Source organism: Artemia franciscana, chromosome 13 (genome assembly GCF_032884065.1).
Source record: "Artemia franciscana chromosome 13, ASM3288406v1, whole genome shotgun sequence".
NCBI classification, from domain to species: domain Eukaryota; kingdom Metazoa; phylum Arthropoda; class Branchiopoda; order Anostraca; family Artemiidae; genus Artemia; species Artemia franciscana.
In genome coordinates this window covers 3,987,070-4,011,244 of record NC_088875.1, presented here as the reverse complement: position 1 = coordinate 4,011,244, position 24,175 = coordinate 3,987,070, and the positions used below count along the sequence as shown (strand labels likewise).

Sequence of the window (24,175 nt, the reverse complement as noted above, 5' to 3'; positions counted from 1 at the left end):
ATCAAAACTTATGTGAGTTATATTACCTAAACCACTTGCTGCAGAGAGTGCTACTTAACAATTTATTATCAGAATAGATATCATTTTATTTTTTAATCACTTCTAACGCAAGCAGATGAAGTCACTCTGCAGCTGGCCAGAAAGGTGGAATCTCACAAGAAAGATTAAATAATATAGAAAGCTCTACGAAGAAAAATTAAAAATTCTGCTGGTGGAATGGAGGAAAAGGTACCTGGGGGTGAAGATCCAGGGTCTCTGCAATATACTATATATTAATGTGTCTATGGCTAGACTCTTAAGCCAATCCAGTACTCATACTTACCCAAAAACAGTTTGGTCGAAAGAGAACTCCAAGTAACTTTGCTTGAGGACAAATATGCGGCGTTGTACAGTGGAGAGATCTTCTAAGCGTATATCATGCACGAATATGAAAACTTGTCTGTATAACTTTGATACTCAACAACTCGCATCGTGGAGGTGATGCATTTTAACTCGTATTTGATTGGTCAGCCAGAATTTATTCGGCAATCAGAAACAAGGTTCATAGGTGCAAGCAGGTCGAAGGCTCGGGGGGGGGGGGTATCAGAGGATCCCACTCAGGGCGGAAACACAAAGAATGGCCTTTTTTTAATTTCGAATACCCTTCTACAAAAGTTTTTTGGGGAGAGGTTTTTGAAGGGGACAATGGTCCCTTTTGAGTCCCAGAACACACAGACTGTAAGTCATTGCATACTGTTGTTTCAAAAAAGATGTAACATACCTGCCCTTCTACTTACAGAGCAAGAGGTGGGAGGGTTAGGTTGTGTTGAAGAGGTGGGAGGGTTGGTTCATGTGCCTATTTTAGCTCTCTAATCGTACTGATTTAAAATCTTCGCATTATTCTGGTGGGAGACAGATGCAAAAATGCCTACCCTTTTGTTACTCTTCATGGCAGTGAGAGAGGCGGGACATGAACCGAACCTTACGCCTCCATTAATACAAATTAAAGTCCTTGCGTGATTCCGCTTCAGTATAATCGCATCATACCTACCTATTTGCAATACAAATGGCAGTGAGGGTTCTGGAGAGCTCATAAACTCCCATTTTGCCTCCAATCATACCAAATTTACTGTCTTGTATGATTCTAGTTAAATAAAGATGCAAGAGATATTTTTGCTAGTAAGCTAATGGAGGCCTGGGGGGACGTTTGTGGAGGAATATTACCTCACTTCGGTTCTTCAATATGTAGAGTGGAAATCCCTGCATGATTCCACTTCAAACAAGGGGAAAAAGCGTTCCTTTCTGCGAAAAATGATTTGGAGAAGGCAGAAGATGTTGGGAAACCATGTGCCCACTTCTTGCTTCCAGCTTATTATGGTAATGAGTCAGGTCTTAGCTCGTTTTTTACCATAATTATCCAACTTTTTTTTACCATGTGTACCACGCCAAAGAAATACTGGAAATTTTCAAAATTGTGTATTCAATGAATGAATTCATGTACAAAAAAAAGCTTACTAGTTCTTCAAGGAGTATTGATGAAAATTAAAAAGAATATTGTATCGCTTTTAGTTCAACAGTGTTTACTGTTGGCCAACTTTCGAATGTCGCTCGAAGAAAAGAGCAAAGGGAAACCCGCCATTTTTTGTAGCGATGATAGAGAACTGTTAAATTTTACAAGGCATATGTGATATCGTTCGCCTACCTCAGTTGTAAACACCGAAACGAAATCACAAGCTCAACCAAAACTAGATCTACGTTGCATGGGCAACTTGAGGTGTTGCGGCAACGTTTTTTTGCCTTCGCCGAGTAAAGTGTTGCGAGAGCAACACTTTGGCTTTGTTTCCTCGCTTTGATTGAACGCTGAAGTTGTTAATAAGGATCTTAAAATAAATACTATAGACACCTGCATCGTGAAGTTATCCGTGAATTTGTAGAGTGAAGAAAACATAGCTGCGACTCTACTGAATTGATTCCATCTATATTGTTTGCGTAAATAGTTGGTGTCTCCGAACATGGATTAAAGTCAACTACAGTATTTGCTACTGGGATTCATCTTATCCCTATTTGATATTAATCTTATCTCCGTCGAGATAAGTAGCAAATACTGCAGTTAACGTTAATCTAGTTCCAGATACTGTTAGAAGTATAAGAGTAAAATCTGTATAATTCAAACAGGGAAAATCTGTAACAGGAAAACAGATAAAAGGAAGAGGAGGTCAACATTCAAATAAAGAAGTCGGTATCTAGCATACATTGGTAGAAATACTAAAACTGAATAAGCTCTGAAACAAAGAAATGTGGTTTTTGCTAATTTGTCTCTAGTGCTACGATACCTGGGTTGTTGTAACTGCAATACGCAACTAGATTCCTGGCAAACCATTTGGCTGGCGATTTTACGTACGCATGGTCAAGCAATGTTCCTTTTCTTGTAGTATATTTTCGAACAAGCTGTTGAAAACTGCATTTTTCAAAATGAGAAGAAAGTGACGATTCTTCGTTGATGTTAACGTTGGAAACTCCAACAATAATCGTGTGTTTGATGTCTTTGTTCGTAGACGCTAGTTGCAATAGCTGTTCGGGTAGCGTAAATTTCTAGCCCAAAGCGAACCAGTTCTTACTTAGAAGTCCCTCTCCCGTGATAAGACATCAATTTCAGTGGAAACAAATAAATAAACACCAACTAGCAAAAGTTTCAAACACCTCATCACTGAAGATGATTGTAGCCTAACAGCTGATTATTACTTACAAGTCTCCTACATGTCTTACTTATCACTGGAACCAAATTGGTCTACCAAATTTGGAACCAAATTTTGCAACTAGCAAAAGTTGCGAACCCCTCGTTGCCGAAGATGATTATGAACTAACGGACGACTGTTGCTTAAAACTACCCTATATGTCTCACAATTGGTATCGGCCTATTTTTGGTTTTAGTGTGTACCTTACTACTGAAGTTGTCAACCCCTTTAAACTTTCAAACTAGTATATCTCATGAAGGAATTTTTCTATCAAAAAAATGGATGACATATACTTTGATCAGCTCATCAAGAGCTATCGACCAAATTGGTCTTACATAAAATACACCAGAAACAAATAATAGGTACACCAACTAGCATAAGTTGCGAACCCCTCATTGCCACAGCTGATTATGAGCTAACAGCCGACTGTTGCTTTAAACTCCCCTATATGTCACACAATTTGTATCGGCCTATTTTTGGTTTTAGTGTGTAACTTACTACTGAAGTTGTCAACCCCTTTAAACTTTCAAACTGGTATATCTCATGAAGGAATTTTTCTACCAGAAAACGGATGACACATACTTTAATCAGCTCATCAAGAGCTATCGACTGTCGAAAAAAAATATATCTGTCTTAGTTCAAAAGTTGACTTTTTGCTAAAGATTTTAGTCCATCTTCAATTTGAAACTGGTGCCTGCCTGCTTGCCTGCTAGAACGGAGCTTTCCACTTGAAAGCAGAAACATGGTTTGATGAAACGAAAGCTTGACTGCATAACTTCAGAAAGTTCTCTCTGACATAGGCTATAAAACTCCACTTCACTTCACACACTATAGGCTCTGGCTAAAGGACAATCAAAAACCATCCTTTTCGGCCCCAGGCAAGAGTTCTACGAAGCTTTCCAAAATGCAAAGTCATATTCATCAATCCGTCCTAAGGTCCACACATTCCGTAAAAACCCCAGATGTTAGACCCTTACCACTTTCTAGGAATAAGCTGAAATCGGAGTGCTTGAAAAAAAAAAAAAAAAAAAAAAAAAAAAAAAAAAAAAAAAAAAAAAAAAAAGACAGAACCAAAGTATTGCTCTCGCAACACAATCATTGAGAGAAAAGGGCTATGAGTGTGGTTCGCTCATTACAACATTAAAGCTATTGCTGCAATCATGCAATCAGCAAATTTTCTTTATTTTATTCTCAAATTTGCCTTCACCTTTTTAAAAGTTACGGTTTTCCCTTAGTAAAAGCGATAAAATAAACCAGAATACAAAATAAAAAGTGACAAAATTGAAAAAAAGAAAATAAATCATGAAATCCTGTCGCATCTTATTGTGTTGCATGATTCAGATTGAGATATAAAAAAAGAAGAAAAACACATTACTTGAATATAAGGGTTAAGCAAGCCAAATTTCTAGTGAATGAAAGTACCTGTACTTCCGGGAGAGCTTTTGAAGAGAGAGAGTAGAAAACAATTAAGTACATGCTGGCTACCTCCAGTTTCAATTCACAACTACTCCAAATCAAACAGTTCGTGGTAACGAAATGTAGCAAGGAGCGACCCGGCTCAATAGTAACCAAAAATCTAAAAAAATGGAATTTGGATATCAATAGCTACATCAAAAGAATCGCATTTTAATGCTGATTTTAAATATATAAGTTTCATCAAGTTTAGTCTTACCCATCAAAAGTTACGAGCCAGAGAAAATTTGCCTTATTTTAGAAAATAGGGGAAAACAACCCCTAAAAGTCATAGAATTTCAACGAAAATCACACCATCAGATTCAGCGGATCAGAGAACCCTATCGTAGAAGTTTCAAGCTCCTATCTACAAAAATGTGGAATTTTGTATTTTTTGCCAGAAGGCAGATCGCGGATGCGTGTTTATTTGTTTGTTTTTTTGTTTTTTTTCCCAGGGGTGATCGTATCGACCCAGAGGTCCTAGAATCTTGCGAGAGTGCTCCTTCTAACAGAAATGAAAAGTTCTAGTGCCCTTTTTAAGTGACCAAAAAACTGGAGGGCACCTCCCACGCTAATTATTTCCCCAAAGTCACCAGATCAAAATTCTGAGATAGCCATTTTATTCAGCGTAGTCAAAAACCTTATAACTATGTCTTTGGGGGCGACTTACTCCCCCACAGTCCCCGTGGGAGGGGCTACAAGTTACAAAGTTTGACCAGTGCTTACATATAGTAATGGTTATTTGGAAGTGTACAGACGTTTTCAGGGGGATTTTTAGGTTGGGGGGATGAGTTGAGAAGAGGGGGATATGTTGGGGGAACTTTCCTTGGAGGAATTTGTCATGGGGGAAGAAAATTTTCATGAAGGGAGCGCAGGATTATCTAGAATTATTAAAAAAAAATACAATGAAAAAATAAATATGAACAAGTTTTTTCAACTGAAAGTAAGGAGAAGCATTAAAATTTAAAATGAACAGAAATTAAATTAAGCATATGATGGGCTCACATCCTCCTAATACCTCGCTCTTTTTAAAGCTAAAGTATTTTTAGTAATTTCAAATATTTATTTTACGGCTTTTGTGATTCAGGGGTCATTCTTAAGAAATTGGAACAAAATTTAAGCTTTAGTGTAAAGAGCGAGGTTCTGACGAAGGGGTGAACCCCTTCGTATACTTAATAAAAACATGAGAATACAGAAGTTCGCTACGTAAGCTAATTTGTAAGTTACGTATACCTTTTACTAATAAAAACATTCGTAAAAAAATTAAAAGTTCTAGTTGCCTTTTTAAGTAACCAAAAATCGGAGGGCAACTAGGCCTCCTCCCCTGCTCCTTTTTTTCTCAAAATCATTCGATAAAAACTATGAGAAAGTCATTTAGCAAAAAAAAAAATACGCAAATTTAGTTTTAATTATTCATCTGCGGAGAGCCAAAATCAAAACATGCATTGATTCAAAAACGTTCAGAAATTAAATAAAAAAAAATAAGTTTTTTTAACGGAAAGTAAGCAGCGACATTGAAACTTAAAACGAACAGAAATTACTTCGTATATGAAAGGAGATGCTTCCTCATCAACGCCCCACTCTTTACGCTAAAGTTTTTTACTGTTTTAAAAATTAGATTTAAGAGAAAGAGTCAAACTTTAGCGTAAAGAGCGGGGCGTTGATGAGGAAGCATCACCTTTCATAAACGAATTAATGTCTGTTCGTTTTAAGTTTCAATGTCGCTCCTTAATTTCTGTTAAAAAAACTTGTTTTTTTTTATTTAATCAGAATAAGAGAGTAAGATATAGTAACATATTTGAATGTATATATTTGTCTTTCTGAGTGTAAATAAATTAAAAAATTTGACCAATGTATTGTATGTCATTATTACGGCTCTTTCTTTTTAAATATTAGAGTTTTTTGTAAAAGCTTCATTACAGAACAATTGAAATAGCTTTCAGGTATATCTTGGAATTTTCAAATTGTATTCTTTGTTTGCATACACCATGGCAGTAATGTTAGTGTGACGTCATCTTAGTTTTGAATTCATTCCAAATTGCATGATCATAACAGTGTGGGACTTCAGCAATAAGAATGACGTCACTTTTGAAACAATTATAAGTTGTGGGACCCCATGCAATCAGCTAGTTGAAAAAAAGTGTTCAAAAGACAAACATGATTTTTGAAATTTTAGTGATTTCCGCTTCAGTCCTATGTGCTGGAATATCACTTTGGTTTGCCGTCAGAAAATGTAGACGATTAAGCCCGGTGACCAGTCTGGTGACTGTCAAAGATGTTACTGTTCCATTGCCTGTTCCAGAAATTAGTCCAGTATTAGTCTCTGATATTCCGTCGAACACGGTGACGCCCATCGGCATTGTCCCTGCTGTTGTCATTGAGCCCTTTCGAGTTCCTGAAATATCTGTTGCTGCACCAGAGGTGCTAATTTCAAAGCCCATCAGTGCTAACGATAAACCAGAAATAGAAGAAAAGAAAGAAGAACCAGCTCCAGAGGTTCCTAATGAAGAACATCAGTGGAGCCCTTGGATGGTACCAGAGATAATAATTTCAAAGCCCATCAGTGTTAACGATAAACCAGAAATAGAAGAAAAGAAAGAAGAACTAGCTCCAGAGGTTCCTAATGAAGAACATCAGTGGAGCCCTTGGATGGTACCAGAGATAACAATTTCAAAGCCCATCAGTATTAACGATAAACCAGAAATAGAAGAAAAGAGAGAAGAACCAGCTCCAGAGATTCTTTATGAAGAACATCAGTGGAGCCCTTGGATGGTACCAGAGATAACAATTTCAAAGCCCATCAGTATTAACGATAAACCAGAAATAGAAGAAAAGAGAGAAGAACCAGCTCCAGAGATTCCTTATGAAGAACATCAGTGGAGCCCTTGGATGGTACCAGAGATAACAATTTCAAAGCCCATCAGTATTAAAAATAAACCAGAAATAGAAGAAAAGAAAGAAGAACCAGCCCCAAAGATTCCTTATGAAGAAAATCAGTGGAGCCCTTGGATGGTACCAGAAATAACAATTTCAAAGCCCGTCAGTATTAAGGATAAACCAGAAATAGAAGAAAAGAGAGAAGAACCAGCCCCAAAGATTCCTTATGAAGAACATCAGTGGAGCCCTTGGATGGTACCAGAGATAACAATTTCAAAGCCCGTCAGTATTAAGGATAAACCAGAAATAGAAGAAAAGAAAGAAGAACCAGCCCCAAAGATTCCTTATGAAGAACATCAGTGGAGCCCTTGGATGGTACCAGAGATAACAATTTCAAAGCCCGTCAGTATTAAGGATAAACCAGAAATAGAAGAAAAGAGAGAAGAACCAGCCCCAAAGATTCCTTATGAAGAACATCAGTGGAGCCCTTGGATGGTACCAGAGATAACAATTTCAAAGCCCATCAGTATTAACGATAAACCAGAAATAGAAGAAAAGAGAGAAGAACCAGCTCCAGAGATTCTTTATGAAGAACATCAGTGGAGCCCTTGGATGGTACCAGAGATAATAATTTCAAAGCCCATCAGTATTAACGATAAACCAGAAATAGAAGAAAAGAGAGAAGAACCAGCTCCAGAGATTCTTTATGAAGAACATCAGTGGAGCCCTTGGATGGTACCAGAGATAACAATTTCAAAGCCCATCAGTATTAACGATAAACCAGAAATAGAAGAAAAGAGAGAAGAACCAGCTCCAGAGATTCCTTATGAAGAACATCAGTGGAGCCCTTGGATGGTACCAGAGATAACAATTTCAAAGCCCATCAGTATTAACGATAAACCAGAAATAGAAGAAAAGAAAGAAGAACCAGCCCCAAAGATTCCTTATGAAGAACATCAGTGGAGCCCTTGGATGGTACCAGAGATAACAATTTCAAAGCCCGTCAGTATTAAGGATAAACCAGAAATAGAAGAAAAGAGAGAAGAACCAGCCCCAAAGATTCCTTATGAAGAACATCAGTGGAGCCCTTGGATGGTACCAGAGATAACAATTTCAAAGCCCGTCAGTATTAAGGATAAACCAGAAATAGAAGAAAAGAAAGAAGAACCAGCCCCAAAGATTCCTTATGAAGAACATCAGTGGAGCCCTTGGATGGTACCAGAGATAATAATTTCAAAGCCCATCAGTATTAACGATAAACCAGAAATAGAAGAAAAGAAAGAAGAACCAGCTCCAGAAGTTCCTAATGAAGAACATCAGTGGAGCCCTTGGATGGTACCAGAGATAACAATTTCAAAGCCCATCAGTATTAACGATAAACCAGAAATAGAAGAAAAGAAAGAAGAACCAGCTCCAGAAGTTCCTTATGAAGAACATCAGTGGAGCCCTTGGATGGTACCAGAGATAACAATCTCAAAGCCCATCAGTATTAACGATAAACCAGAAATAGAAGAAAAGAGAGAAGAACCAGCTCCAGAGATTCCTTATGAAGAAAATCAGTGGAGCCCTTGGATGGTACCAGAGATAACAATTTCAAAGCCCCTCAGCATTAACGATAAACCAGAAATAGAAGAAAAGAAAGAAGAACCAGCTCCAGAGACTCCTTATGAAGAATATCAGTGGAGCCCTTGGATGGTACCAGAGATAATAATTTCAAAGCCCATCAGTATTAACGATAAACCAGAAATAGAAGAAAAGAAAGAAGAACTAGCTCCAGAGATTCCTTATGAAGAACATCAGTGGAGCCCTTGGATGGTACCAGAGATAACGATTTCAAAGCCCATCAATGTTAACGATAAACCAGAAATAGAAGAAAAGAGAGAAGAACCAGCTCCAGAGATTCCTTATGAAGAACATCAGTTGAGCCCTTGGATGGTACCGGAGATAACAATTTCAAAGCCCATCAGTATTAACGACAAACCAGAAATAGAAGAAAAGAAAGAAGAACCAGCCCCAAAGATTCCTTATGAAGAACATCAGTGGAGCCCTTGGATGGTACCAGAGATAATAATTTCAAAGCCCCTCAGCATTAACGATAAACCAGAAATAGAAGAAAAGAAACAAGAACCAGCTCCAGAGATTCCTTATGAAGAACATCAGTGGAGCCCTTGGATGGTACCAGAGATAATAATTTCAAAGCCCATCAGTGTTAACGATAAACCAGAAATAGAAGAAAAGAAAGAAGAACCAGCTCCAGAGATTCCTTATGAAGAACATCAGTGGAGCCCTTGGATGGTACCAGAGATAACAATTTCAAAGCCCATCAGTGTTAACGTTAAACCAGAAATAGAAGAAAAGAGAGAAGAACCAGCTCCAGAGATTCCTTATGAAGAACATCAGTGGAGCCCTTGGATGGTACAAGAGATAACAATTCAATAACCAAGAAATACGAGTCTTGAGCCAGATAAAGGAAAAGAGGAGGAATCCAATTTGTGCATAATCTAAATTTAATGTTCACCGTGTTACCAATAAAATTTTGTTACCTTGAATCTTAAGAGTTTTTTTTTAACCATATTATGCATATTAGGATTTACATAAGATATATGTAAATACTTTCTAAACACTTTCTTCACTCCTTACTTTCAGTTAAAAAAAACATGTTTTTATTTAATTTCTGAATGTTTTTGAATTAATGCATGTTTTGATTTTGGCTCTCCTCAGATGAATAATTAAAATGAAATTTGCATATTCATTTTATTGGCTAAATTGCTTTCTCATAGTTTTGATCGAATGATTTTGAGAAAAAAAGGAGCGGGGCAGAAGGCCTAGTTGCCCTCCAATGTTTTGGTCACTTAAAAGGCGACTAGAACTTTTATTTTTTTACGAACGTTTTTATTAGTAAAAGATATACGTAACTTACGATTTAGCTTACGTAACAAACTTTTGTATTCGTATGTTTTTATTATGTATATAAGGGGGTTCATCCCCTCGTCAATATCTCGCTCTTTAGACTAAAGCTTAAATTTTGTCCCAATTCCTTAAGAATTACCCCTGAATCACAAAGGCCGTAGAATAAATAGCTCCAATTACTAAAAATGCTTTAGCCTAAAGAGCGAGGTATTAGGAGGAGGTGAACAACTCATATACGTAATAATTTTTATTCGTTTTAAGTTTAATGCTGCTCCTTACTTTCAGTTGAAAAAACTTTTTCGTATGTATTTTTACATTGTTTTTTTAAAATAATGCTAGAAAATCTTGCACTCCATTCATGGAAATTTTCTTCCCCCATGACAAATTCGTCCATGGAAAGTTCCCCCAACATATCCCACTCTTCTCAACCCCTCTCCCCAACCAAAAAATCCTCCTGAAAACGTCTAAATAACCATTGTTATATGTAAGCACTGGTCAAAGTTTGTAACTTGTAGCCCCTCCCAAGGGGACTGTGGGGAGTAAGTCGTCCCCAAAGACATAGTTATAAGGGTTTTCGACTATACTGAATAAAACGACAATCTCAGAATTTTGATTCGGTGACTGGGAAAATAGTTAGCATGGGAGGGGGCCTAGGTGCCCTCCAATTTTTTGGTCACTTAAAAAGGGCACTAGAACTTTCATTTCTGTTAGAATGAGCCCTCTCGCAACATTCTAGGACCACTGGCTCGATACGATCACCCCAGGGAAAAAAACAAATAAACACGAATCAGTGATCTGCCTTCTGGCAAAAAATACAAAATTCCACATTTTTATAGATAGGAGCTTGAAACATATACAGTAGGGTTCTCTGATATTCTGAATATGATGGTGTGATTTTTGTTAAGATTCTACGACTTTTAGGGGATGTTTCCTCCTATTTTATAAAATAAGGCAAATTTTCTCAGGCTCGTAACTTTTCATGGGCAAGACTAAACTTGATGAAACTATTAAAATTTGATTCTTTTGATGTAGCTATTGGTATCAAGATTCCGTTTTTAGAGTTTTGGTTACTTTTGAGCTTCGGGTCTTACCACGAACTGTTTGATATTTTGTTTATCACTCCATAATTCTACCGACATGTTTACGCATTGAACAATGGAACACTAATAATCTCAAAAACCACGTATTGGATGTTTAGTAGTTAAAAGTCACTGCACAGGTACGCAACTTATATATATATATATATATATATATATATATATATATATATATATATATATATATATATATATATATATATATATACTTATATATGTATATACTTATATACATATATATATACATATATATATATATATATATATATATATATATATATATATATATATATATATATATATATATATATATATATATATATATATATATATTGGACGTCTTGGTATTTTTGACATTAAGCATATGAAAAAAGATTTTTTTTTTTTTTCACACCAGAAAACAAAAAATTATCGTATTTTACAAACAGTAAGGTAATCTAAAGTGGTATTTTTAAACCTCGTGTCCCAAATACAATCAAGGACATAAACAGTTTGACATGAGTAGCTTTAAGATTACCAGTTTTGACGAGAATAGCACGGAGAAAATTAAACAAAGTCGATATTTTGACCCGCAAGATCCATTGGACCAACACTTCCGGATTGCCGAGGCACAGTTTCGACGGTTTTGTAAAGCCAGGGACGTTGTGGAAGCAACAGGTAATAGCAACACAGTCCTTCAAACTAAATTTAAAGAAAAACAAACTGAGTTTCAACATAGATACGGAAAAGATGCACCAGAAGCGAAAGCAATTCTGGCTTTCCATGAAACTCGCACATTAGATGCTATAAAGAGCTTTCTGAGGAACAATTTCCAAAATGAGTATATTGAAAAATGTGACTATGGATATGGGCATTATTTTTCGGAATTCTCAGATGAGGCCTTACAATACTCTGGGAAAACGAAGAACCTTATCTTGTGTCTCATTTTACCGGGGAAATCGCATGATATCCTCGTCGGATCAAAAAAGGATTTTACTGATGCGGAATACGATTCAAATTGTATCGATGCAGATAAAATGGGAAGAGGAATGGAAATCGTTATCGCTAATCCCGCACAAATCTTGCCACGGTTTGTTGTTCATTTTAACTGAGTTTGTTAGGAAATTAGAAGAAAGAAAGTTAAAAAAAAAACATTAAAATATGAATTAAGGAGGCGTGAAGTGGAGGCCATGGATAAAATTGCCAAGGATCTGGAAAATGCAGCTAGACAGCATAATACTAAGATTTTTTGCTGGCATGTTAATAAACTTTGAGATCGTAGTCAATACGGACTTGTCGCAGTTAAAGACAGGAACTGGGCCACAATTCGTGATAAGGAAAGAGTTTAAGAGAGATGGGCAGAACATTTTAAGAATGTGCTAAACCAAGAGAGAGTTACAGGACAAGAAACAGAGGAAAATGACAAAAAGTTTGTGATACCTTGGATGTGAAGGAAAATTTGTTTTGCGAGGATAAAAAAAATATTGAGGCTCCGAGTGCTGATAGTGTGGTAAATTAGTTTCTTAAATATGGTGGCCTTGAGGTTAGAAAAAAGTTACTGTAGATTATGAAAACAACTTTTGAAAAAGGGGAAATACCTTACAATTTTAGGAAAACCTTTATGTAACCATTGTATAAGAAATGTGATAAGAGTGAGTGTGGTAATTATTAAGGCATTAGTCTGATCTCTGTTGGTAGCAAATTATGGTTCACCGCACATGAATAATTAAAACGAAATTTGCATATTAATTTTTTTTTTGGCTAAATGGCTTTCCCATAGTTTTGACCAGATGATTTTGAAAAAAAAAAAAAATAAGTGTGGGAGGAGGCCTAGTTGCACTCCAAGTATGGCTACTTAAAAAGGCAACTAGAACTTTTGATTTTTTACGAAGATTTTCATTAATAGTGAATATACGTAGCTTACGAATTAACTCACGTAACGAAATTATATATTTGTATATTTTTATTAGGTATATGAGGAGGATCTCCCCCTCTTCAATACCTCGTTCTTCACGCTAAAGCTTCAACTTGAGTTGAAGTTACTAAAAATACATTTAATTGAAATAACTAAAAATACTTTAGCGTAAAGAGTGAGGTATTGTGGAGGAGACGAGCCCCCTTATATACGTAAATACTTCTGTTAGTCTTAGGTTCTAACGCTGCTCGTTACTTCCACCAGAAAAAACTTTTTTTTATATTTATTTTCCCATTGTTATTTAAAATAATGCTAGAATATCTTGCGGCCCCTTCATGGAAATTTTCTTCACTCATGATAATTTCCTCCATGGAACAATCCTCCCGCGTAACCCTCTCCCCCGATACCCCTTTAACGTGAACACTCTTTACGCTAAAGTATTTTTAGTTATTTCAATTAAATGTATTTTTAGTAACTTCAACTCAAGTTGAAGCTTTAGCGTGAAGAACGAGGTATTGAAGAGGGGGAGAACCTCCTCATACACCTAATAAAAATATACAAATATATAATTTCGTTACGTGAGTTAATTCGTAAGCTACGTATATTCACTATTAATGAAAATCTTCGTAAAAAATCAGAAGTTCTAGTTGCCTTTTTAAGTAGCCAAACTTGGAGTGCAACTAGGCCTCCTCCCACACTTATTTTTTTTTTCAAAATCATCTGGTCAAAACTATGGGAAAGCCATTTAGCCAAAAAAAAAAAAAAAATTAATATGCAAATTTCGTTTTAATTATTCATGTGCGGTGAACCATAATTTGCTACCAACAGAGATCAGACTAAGACTAAAGAGTGAGGTATTGGGGAGGAGACGAGCCCCCTTATATACGTAAATACTTCTGTTAGTCTTAGGTTATAACGCTGCTCGTTACTTCCACCAGAAAAAACTTTTTTTTATATTTATTTTCCCATTGTTATTTAAAATAATGCTAGAATATCTTGCGGCCCCTTCATGGAAATTTTCTTCACTCATGATAAATTCCTCCATGGAACAATCCTCCCGCGTAACCCCCTCCCCCGATACCCCTTTAACGTGAAAAAGTCCCCCTGAAATCGTATGTACACGTCCCAATAACCATTACTTTATGTAAACAATGGTCAAAGTTTGTAACTTGCAGCCCCTCCCCCGGGGACTGTGGGGGAGCTAGTCGTCCCCAAAGACATTATTATTAGGTTTTTCGACCATGATGAACAAACTGACTATCTCAAAATTTTGATCCAGTAACTTTGGAAAAAAATGAGCGTGGGAGGGAACTTAGGTGCCATTTAATTTTTTTGGTCACTTAAAAAGGGCACTAGAACTTTTAAATTTCGAATGAGCCCTCTTGCAACATTCTAAGACCACTGGGTTGATACGATCACCCCTGGGGAAAAGAAAAAAAAGAAGTAAGACGTAAAAATTAAAAACGATTAAATGATTTCTGGAACAATCCCCACCCTAATTCCTACTGACCTCCATGATTAAACTAGAACCGATTTGAATTATCGATTTAAATTAAACTATTATTATAAAAAAGCACTAAGTCTTATTTTCTTGTTTTTTTATCATTCGGAAAGTTAAATTCACCGTTTATTCTACTTTTGTTTTGCAATAGTTCTACTGTTGCTCTATTGGTATATGTTGAGGAACTATTTGATGAATAAGGGGAGGGGAACTATTGATTTTTCAAACCCTTGCTTTTCCCACTAAAGCTGTATAGTTCTTTAAACAAGCTTCTTATTCTCATTTAACTACATTTTGCGTTTGAACAATCATTCTCAAATAATTGGGGCAAAATTTAACCTGTGTATTAACAGGCTTAATCTTAATTGGAGGGATTAAGAAAAAGCTCTAAGTGACTCATTAAAATTTCAGGTTTTGATAATTTTTGTAAGATTCAATGTAATCTATCCCATAAAGTTCAACTCAAAAAATGAAATTTCTACTTTCTTTTGCCGTCACGATTAACTTTGGCACAATAATCTCATTTGATTTCAGTATCTTTCTATATATTGGCATTAAGAAAAAGCTCTATAGACCTTCAATTGGTTTCCTTGAACCGACATATCTTCCGTCTATGCTAACACATAATCCCCTTTGGGCATTAATGAACTAAAATACCATAAATTGTCATCAAAATTAATTAAAGCCAGAAATACCTAGATAAAGGCGGAGCTGACGGACATTTGTCGAATATAAAAACTTTTTGAATAAATATACCATTCAATTTTTAACTTTTGATACAAGATGGATAACACTTACTCAAATGTGCCTTTTGAACAATATGCTTCTGCTATGACCAAAAATATCTTTAAAGATATTATAAAAACTACCATATTCGATGACCGAACGAAATAACAAGGTTAGTCATTTTGTTTGATTTAAATATTTCAGTTACCCTAAATTAACGATGCATACACTAGTTACAACTGTTGATAATGTAAAACATTAATATTTTAAAATTGATTGGACAACCCCTTTCAAAAATTGTTTGGAAGATTTTGTGAATATCTGTAATTGAGCCCTTTTAAAATTTAGTAATTATATTTCATTTAAAACTTTTTTTTAATATCCTGCTGAACTAATTCACGTGAATGACAATAAGAGAAGCTTGCCTTATTAATCTTTATGTTTACATAATTCATTGGGCTAGTCGGGAAAAATAAGTATAATTAGACACATTCAAACAGATGGAGCAATGATTTTGTGTTTTGTAATTTCTGTTAATATATAAGGACTCGATCAAACAGTTCGTGGTAACGAACTGTAGTAAGGAGCGATCCGGCTCAATAGTAACTAGTAACTAAATTTCGAAAGGGTAACTACCTCCCGGAAAGTTATGATGTTAGTAGACTCCAGGATGAGAATTTGAGAGAAACTTTCCAGGAACAGTTGAATACTAAACTTGAGAGTTTAAAATTTGACAATGTGGAAGATGACGGGAATAATTTTAGAAAAACAATCTGTAAAGTTGCTGATGGTGTCTTAGGGAAGAAAGTTAAGACTGCAGCTAGGAATATTAGTGAAAAAGCTTTATGTTTAATCGAGAGGAGAAAGGATTTGTACAAGAATTATCTAAGTGATTGATCATATGAAAACAAAAGGTATGTAAAGAAAGTGGAGGCCATGGATAAAATTGCAGAAGATCAGTAAGATATATATATATATATATATATATATATATATATATATATATATATATATATATATATATATATATATATATATATATATATATAAAATGGGGAACCCGAATATTTATTTTTTATTAGATAATTTAAGCATATTAGATGAAAGTGTGAGCAAAATGAATGAATTTTTAGAGGTTTTACGAGTTCAGGGTGCTAAAATAGGCTTGAAAATTAATGTTAAGAAGACTAAGTCACTAAGGCTAGGAATAAGTGAATATGAACAGGTGACATTAGGTAACGAAAAGATTGATCAGGTTGGGAGCTTCAGTTACCTTGGTAGTATTATTAGTAAAGATGGTGGGAGCAGTGAAGATGTTAAAAGTAGAATAGCTAAAGCCCAGGGTGTTTTTTCACAGTTAAAAAAAGTTTGGAAGAATAGAAAGATAAGTGTACAAACCAAGATAAGAATATTGGAAGCTACAGTGATGACAATGGTCAAATATGGCACTGAAGCATGGGCACTCCGAAAAGCAGATGAAAATTTACTAGATGTTTTCCTGAGAAATTGCCTACGGATTGTTCTGGGTACCCGGCTGACTGACCGGAAGTGTGGTTCAGTCCCGCTTTCTGGGGCTATAATGAAAGAAAGGTTGAGATGGCTAGGCCACGTTCTACGGATGAAGGATGACAGATTACCGAAGATTGTCCTTTTTGGCCAACCGTCTGGGGCTACACGGAAAGCAGGTCGTCCTTGTCTGGGTTGGGAGGATGTCATAAATAAAGATTTAAAGGAAATGGGAACTTCCTGGGAGGGTGTAAAGAGGGAGGCTTTAAATAGATTAGGTTGGAGGAGGAGCGTGCGTAGTTGTGTTGGCCTCAGGTGGCTTGGTGCTGCAGTGAGTTATTAGTAGTATATATATATATATATATATATATATATATATATATATATATATATATATATATATATATATATATATATATATTATGGTGGCTCGGGGATTAGAAATAAGCTACTGAAGATTAATAATTGAGAGTTGCCTTAGTTGTCAAACACCTTTGGTCCCCAGTTTTGTAGATTATGAGCAAGAGTTCGATTCTGTTGATAGAAGAGCTTTAGCAAAGGCCTTAACATTCTATTGTATACCAGGCAAATACATTAAAATGATTAGTGCTATGTACGAAAATAACACTACTGCGGTTAAGGTAGGAAATGAGGTTAGCAACTGGTTTTTTATTAAATCAGGAGCTAAGCAGGCTTTAGTACTATCCCCCTCTATATGGATCATTTATCACGGATTTATCCCTTTATATTTATCACGGAATCAAATGGAGAGGAAAAACTCTCCTAGACTAAGATTATGTGATGATTTTAGCATCCTAGATGAAAGTGTGGGCAAAATGAATGAACTTTTACAGGTTTTGCGAGTTTCGGGTGCTAGATTAGGTTTAAAAATTAATGTTAAGAAGCCTAAGTCACTAAGGCTAGGAAAAAGTGAAGATGAAAAGGTGACGTTGGTCAACAAAAGATTGATCAGGTGGGTAGCTTCACTTACCTTGGTAGTAATATTAGTAAAGACAGTGGGAGCAGTGAAGATGTTAAAAGTAGAATAGCCAAGGCTCAGGGTGTTTTTTTTCGCTGTTAAAAATTTTTGGAAGAACAGGAAGACAAGTTTGCAAACCAAGATTAGAATATTGGAAGGCACAGTTATGCCAGTGGTAAAATATGGCTCTAAACCATGGGCGCTCCAAAAAGCTGATGAAGATTTAGATGTTTTCCAGAGAAATTGCCTATGGATCGTTCTGGGTACCCAGCTGACTGACCGTATTTCAAACAATTGGCTGTACGAAAAAGGTGGTTTAATCCCGCTTGCAGATGAAGGATGACAGATTGCCGAAAAATGTCCTTTTCGGTCAACCGTCTAGGGCTAAACGGAAAGCAGGTCGTTCTCGTCTGGGGTGGAAGGATGTCACAAAGAAGGATTTAAAGAAAATGGCAACTTCCTGGGAGGCTGTAAAGAGAGAAGCTTTGAATAGATTGGGATGAAGGAGGAGCGTGCATGGCTGTGTTGGCCTCCGGTGGCTTAGTGCTGCGGTGAGATGTTAGTAGTAGTAGTTTTAGTAACTCTTCCATAGATTCCAAACTGATTCGAAAGTTTATGGTGTGAACCCTAGTTAAATTTTGTTTTTTTTATTTGAACAATTAAGACTTCCTTTAAAGAATGAAGCGAAAATTATAAGAGAGTAGATTCAGAAGAATTAGCTTGGCCTTATAAAATGGCTATTTAATGTTCTAGTGTAAAAGACAAAATATTGTATTTATTATTTAAAATTTTGTCTTTATGTAAAATAAAAAAAAATACTACAATATTTTTTCTAGGTTAAATTTGTTTTAGGATTTTGTTGGATATTACAAGATGGATATGTTATTTTCTTCTCAGTGATAGGCCTGAATTTCTTACCTTATTGGTTCCAATGCTCTTTGCTCTAATTCACTGTGGAAAAACTTAATTCAGGAGTCCGTCTAGCAATAAAATAAACAAACCTAACGATTTAAAAATATATCCCTATTTGAGGGATACCAACTTTCGTTTTGACCCCAATATTCTTACTTTCGTCCTTTTGGCAGAAATAGATGGGTCTTGGGTCTTTGAACTGTAATTGAATTGTAAGTTTGAAACTGAGTCTTTGAATTGTAAGTTTTGAACTGTAATTTGCCCATATTCATTACATCCATTTTTAAAATTGCTTTATTTTCTGAAATATTTGGATTAACTAGTTTGGATTTTCCATCATTACATGTATAGTTTTTAGGTAGTCTCTGAGGAAAAGAGTAGAAGTAACTGTATCTAATGATAACTGAAGTTCATTTTTGAATCTGAACATTTTTCAAAAGTAATATTTTTTTCAAATTTCAAAGGGCGAAGCCTCCCAATGGCTTTCCCTTATCCGAAATAAAGGCATCAATGTCACTAGTAAATCTTTAATACTACCTCACATGGTTTATCAAGTTGAAGAAAGAATTTAATTAGTATTTGTTATATTAGAGGACTAAATTTTGACAGAGAAGTAAATTTCTTCTTGTAATGTATTTTATTTGCTATAAATCTAGTATGAACAACTTTGTTGATTATCTTCTCAATTTTTTTTTTGAGAAAAATCTTTTTCCGAAAAGTAAAATTTGTTAGTGTATATAAGCAGAAGGGGAGGAGGGGAGCAGTTGTTCCTTCTAAATCTTGAAAAATTCTTTTTTTAGTATTTTCATTGAAAAAAAAACGAATACATTTTTTTTATATCTTGAACAGAAAAAAAAAACAAGAATATTTTTCCACCCTGTTTCGTGAATTGGCCCCCCTGTGACTGAAAAAAAAAGTCCAATAGGATTTTATTAGCTGTGTCTGATAGAAAGAAAAATAATCAAACAATAACTAAAAACGCGAACAGATAAATCCCAAATTTAAAGACGCTTTTTTATCTGATTTTTGCTCTTTTTCTTCTGTTTGTTGTTCTTTAGTTTGTGTTCAGCTGGTAGTATAACTTCTTTATTCTTTTCTTCTTCAGTTTTTGCCAGTCTCTGCGCTTTCTTGGCAAGAGGTGTCTTTTGCGACCAAGAAATGAAGGATTCCATTTCCTCTCTGAAAACATAAAATAAATTCTTGAAAGAAACCCATAGATATCAAGCAACAGGACAAAATATGAATAAAACGATGAAAGGGAACCACCAGTGCAAACTTGGCAACAGCGCCGTTCCTAGGGCTGGTGGCACACGGGGAAGAATTAATTACGCCCCCCCTGACTAAAACGTAAATAAAAAAATTAGGACGCAGGCTTAACACTATTATATGTAAACAACGGGCAAAGTGCGTAGCTTGCAGCCTTTCCCCGGGGACTGTGGGTCGGGCAAGTTATCCTCAAAGACATAGTTACTAGATCTTCTGACTATGCTGAACAAAATGGATATCTGAAAATTTTGATAAGGTGACTTGGAGAAAAAGGGTCGTGGGAAGGAGGAAAGCTGCTCTCCGATTTTTTCGGTCACTTAAAAAGGGCACTAGAACCTTTAACTTCGGATCAAATGAGCCCTTTCCCGATCTTCTAGAATCACTGGTTCGATACGGTCACCTCGGGGGAAAACAAACAGATATACACGTATTCGTGACATTTCTTCTGGCAAAATAAGCAAAAATCCACATTTTTGTGTATAGGAGCTTGAAACCTCTGCCGTAGGGTTCTCTGATATTCTGAATCTGATGTGTTATTTTCATTAAGAGCAATTGTTTCTCCTCTTTTCGAAAATTGGGCAAATTTTCTCAGGCTCGTAGCTTTTGATGGTTAACATTAAACTTGATGAATCTTATATATTTTGAATGAACATCAAAATTCTGTTCTTTTGGTGTACCTATTGTTATCAAGACTCTGTTTCTTAGAGTTTCGGTTACTACCGAGCCGTATCATTCCTTACTTACAGTTTGTTACCGCTGTTAAGTTACAATTATATTAATTCATAATTTTCTAGCATCTAAATTTGATAACATTTTTTTTTACCATTTCTTAAAAATCCTTTTTTGACTTTGGTGCTGGTGTAATTTAAATAGAAGATAGTTTTATAATGCTATGCTTAATTATACAAAATAAAACTTATGTGAGTTATATTACCTAAACCACTAGCTGCATAGAATGCTACTTAACAATTTAACTAATCACTGCCATCTTTCCTCGACCCCTCTCATGTAGAAAATCACAATTTATAATCAGAATAGATATCATTTTATTTTTTAATCACTGCTAACGCAAGCAGATGAAGTCACTCTGCAGCTGGCCAGAAAGGTGGAATCTCACAAGAAAGATTAAATAATATAGAAAGCTCTACGAAGAAAAATTAAAAATTCTGCTGGTGGAATGGAGGAAAAGGTACTGCCTGCTAGAACGGAGCTTTCCACTTGAAAGCAGAAACATGGTTTGATGAAACGAAAGCTTGACTGCATAACTTCAGAAAGTTCTCTCTGACATAGGCTATAAAACTCCACTTCACTTCACACACTATAGGCTCTGGCTCAAGGACAAACAAAAACCATCCTTTTCGGCCCCAGGCAAGAGTTCTATCAAGCTTTCCAAAATGCAAAGTCATATTCATCAATCCGGCCTAAGGTTCACACATTCCGTAAAAACCACAGATTTTAGACCCTTACCACTTTCTAGGAATAAGCTGAAATCGGAGTGCTTGAAAAAAAAAAAAAAAAAAAAAACGACAGAACCAAAGTATTGGCTCTCGCAACACAATCATTAAGAGAAAAGGGCTATGAGTGTGGTTCGCTCATTACAACATTAAAGCTATTGCTGCAATCATGCAATCAGCAAATTTTCTTTATTTTATTCTCAAATTTGCCTTCACCTTTTTAGAAGTTACGGTTTTCCCTTAGTAAAAGCGATAAAATAAACCAGAATACAAAGTAAAAAGTGACAAAATTGAAAAAAAAAAGAAAATCAATCTTGAAATCCTATGGCATCTTATTGTGTTGCATGATTCAGATTGAGATATAAAAAAAAAGAAGAAAAACACATTACTTGAATATAAGGGTTAAGCAAGCCAAATTTCTAGTGAATGAAAGTGCCTATACTTCCAGGAAAGCTTTTGAAGAGAGAGAGTAGAAAACAATTAAGTACATGCTGGTTACTCCAGTTTCAATTCACAACTACTCCAAATCAAACAGTTCGTGGTAACGAATTGTAGTAAGGAGCGACCCGGCTCAATAGTAATCAAAAATCTAAAAAATGGAATTTTGATATCAATACATCAAAAGAATCGCATTTTAATGCTGATTTTAAATATATAAGTTTAATCAAGTTTAGTCTTACCCATCAAAAGTTACGAGCCTGAGAAAATTTGCCTTGTTTTAGAAAATAGGGGAAAACAACCCCTAAAAGTCATAGAATCTCAACGAAAATCACAACATCAGATTCAGTGGATCAGAGAACCCTATCGTAGAAGTTTCAAGCTCCTATCTACAAAAATGTGGAATTTTGTATTTTTTGCCAGAAGGCAGATCACGGATGCGTGTTTATTTGTTTGTTTTTTTGTTTTTTTCCCAGGGGTGATCGTATCGACCCAGTGGTCCTAGAATCTTGCGAGAGTGCTCATTCTAACAGAAATAAAAAGTTCTAGTGCCCTTTTTAAGTGACCAAAAAACTGGAGGGCACCTCCCACGCTAATTATTTTCCCAAAGTCACCAGATCAAAATTCTGAGATAGCCATTTTATTCAGCGTAGTCAAAAAACCTTATAACTATGTCTTTGGGGACGACTTACTCCCCCACAGTCCCCGTGGGAGGGGCCACAAGTAACAAACTTTGACCAGTGCTTACATATAGTAATGGTTATTTAGAAGTGTACAGACGTTTTCAGGGGGATTTTTAGGTTGGGGGAGGAGTTGACAAGAAGGGGATATGTTGGGGAAACTTTCCTTGGAGGAATTTGTCATGGGGGAAGAAAATTTTCATGAAGGGAGCGCAGGATTATCTAGCATTATTAAAAAAAAATACAATGAAAAAATAAATATGAAAAAGTTTTTTCAACTGAAAGTAAGGAGAAGCATTAAAATTTAAAAAGAACAGAAATTATTAAGCATATGATGGGCTCACATCCTCCTAATACCTCGCTCTTTTTAAAGCTAAAGTATTTTTAGTAATTTCAAATATTTATTCTACGGCTTTTGTGATTCAGGGGTCATTCTTAAGAAATTGGAACAAAATTTAAGCTTTAGTGTAAAGAGCGAGGTTCTGACGAGGGGGTGAACCCTTTCGTATACTTAATAAAAACATGAGAATACAGAAGTTTGCTATGTAAGCTAATTTGTAAGTTACGTATATCTTTTACTAAAATTACATAAAAAAAACTAGTTTTTTTAACTGAAAGTAAGGAGCGACATTAAAACTTAAAACGAACAGAAATTCCTCCGTATATAAAATGGGTTGTCCCCTCCGCAATCCCTCGCTCTTTACGCTAAAGCTTTTAATTGTTTTAAACAGCAGAATTGTGGCAAAGAGTCAAACTTTAGCGTAAAGAGCGAGGGATTGCGGAGGGGACAACCCATTTTATATACGGAGTAATTTCTGTTCGTTGTAAGTTTTAATGTCGCTCTTTACTTTCAGTTAAAAAAACTAGTTTTTTTATGTAATTTTTGAACGTTTTTGAATTGATGCATGTTTGATTTTGGCTCTCCACACATAAATTATTAAAATGAAATTTGCATATTAATTCCTTTTTTGGCTAAATGGCTTTCTCTTAGTTTTGATCAGACGATTTTGAGAAATAAGGGATGGGGAAGGAGGCCTAGTTGCCATGCAATTTTTTTCGGTTACATAAAAAGACAACTATAAATTTTAATTTTTAACGAATTTTTTTATTAGTAAAAAATATACGTAACTTAAGAATTAACTTACGTAACAAACTTTTATATTCTTTAATTTTTATTATGTATATGAGGGGGTTTGTACCCTCGTTAATACCTCGTTCTTTACACTAAATCGTAAGTTTTGTCCCAATTCTTTAAGAATGACCCCTGAATCAGAAAGGCCGTAGAATAAATAGTTGAAATTACTAAAAATACTATAGCATAAAGAGCGAGATATTTATCTCCTCCTAAATACCTCACTCTTTATGCTAAAGTATTTTTAGAACCCCTCATATGCGTAATAATCTCTGTTCGTTTTAAGTTTCAATGCTACTCTTTACTTTCAACTGAGAAAACTTTTCCATGTTTATTTTTTCATTGTTTTTTTATAGTAATTTTAGAAAATTATGCGCCCTTTTCATTGAATTTCTGTTCCCCCATGAAATATTCCTCCAAGCAAAGATCCTCCCATATAGCCCCCTCCCCTGAACCCCACTCCCAAACAAAAAAATCCCCCTGATAGCGTCGGTACACTTCCCAGTAACCATTACTGTATGTAAACATTGGTCAAAGTTTGTAACTTGCAGCCCCTCCTCCAGGAACTGTGGGGGGTAAGTCATCCCCAAAGACATAGTTATTATTGTTTTCGACTATGCGGAACAAAATGGCTATC

The 24,175-nt window shown here is 35.5% G+C and overlaps 1 protein-coding gene across 9 annotated transcripts in view; it reads right to left on the bottom strand.

Annotated features, from left to right (window-relative positions):
• The window catches only part of LOC136034405 (IQ and AAA domain-containing protein 1-like), a 140,652-nt gene that overhangs the window by 1,260 nt on the left and 115,217 nt on the right, over positions 1–24,175 (bottom strand). For 7 of the 9 annotated variants that reach the window (XM_065715565.1, XM_065715566.1, XM_065715563.1 and 4 more), the window contains one exon: positions 4,137–4,290. In XM_065715565.1, the coding sequence (XP_065571637.1) occupies positions 4,137–4,290 (154 nt within the window). Of the gene's footprint in view, positions 1–4,136; positions 4,291–19,482; positions 19,748–24,175 lie in introns of those variants that run through there. The other 2 variants (XM_065715564.1, XM_065715571.1) reach the window with 1 other exon arrangement.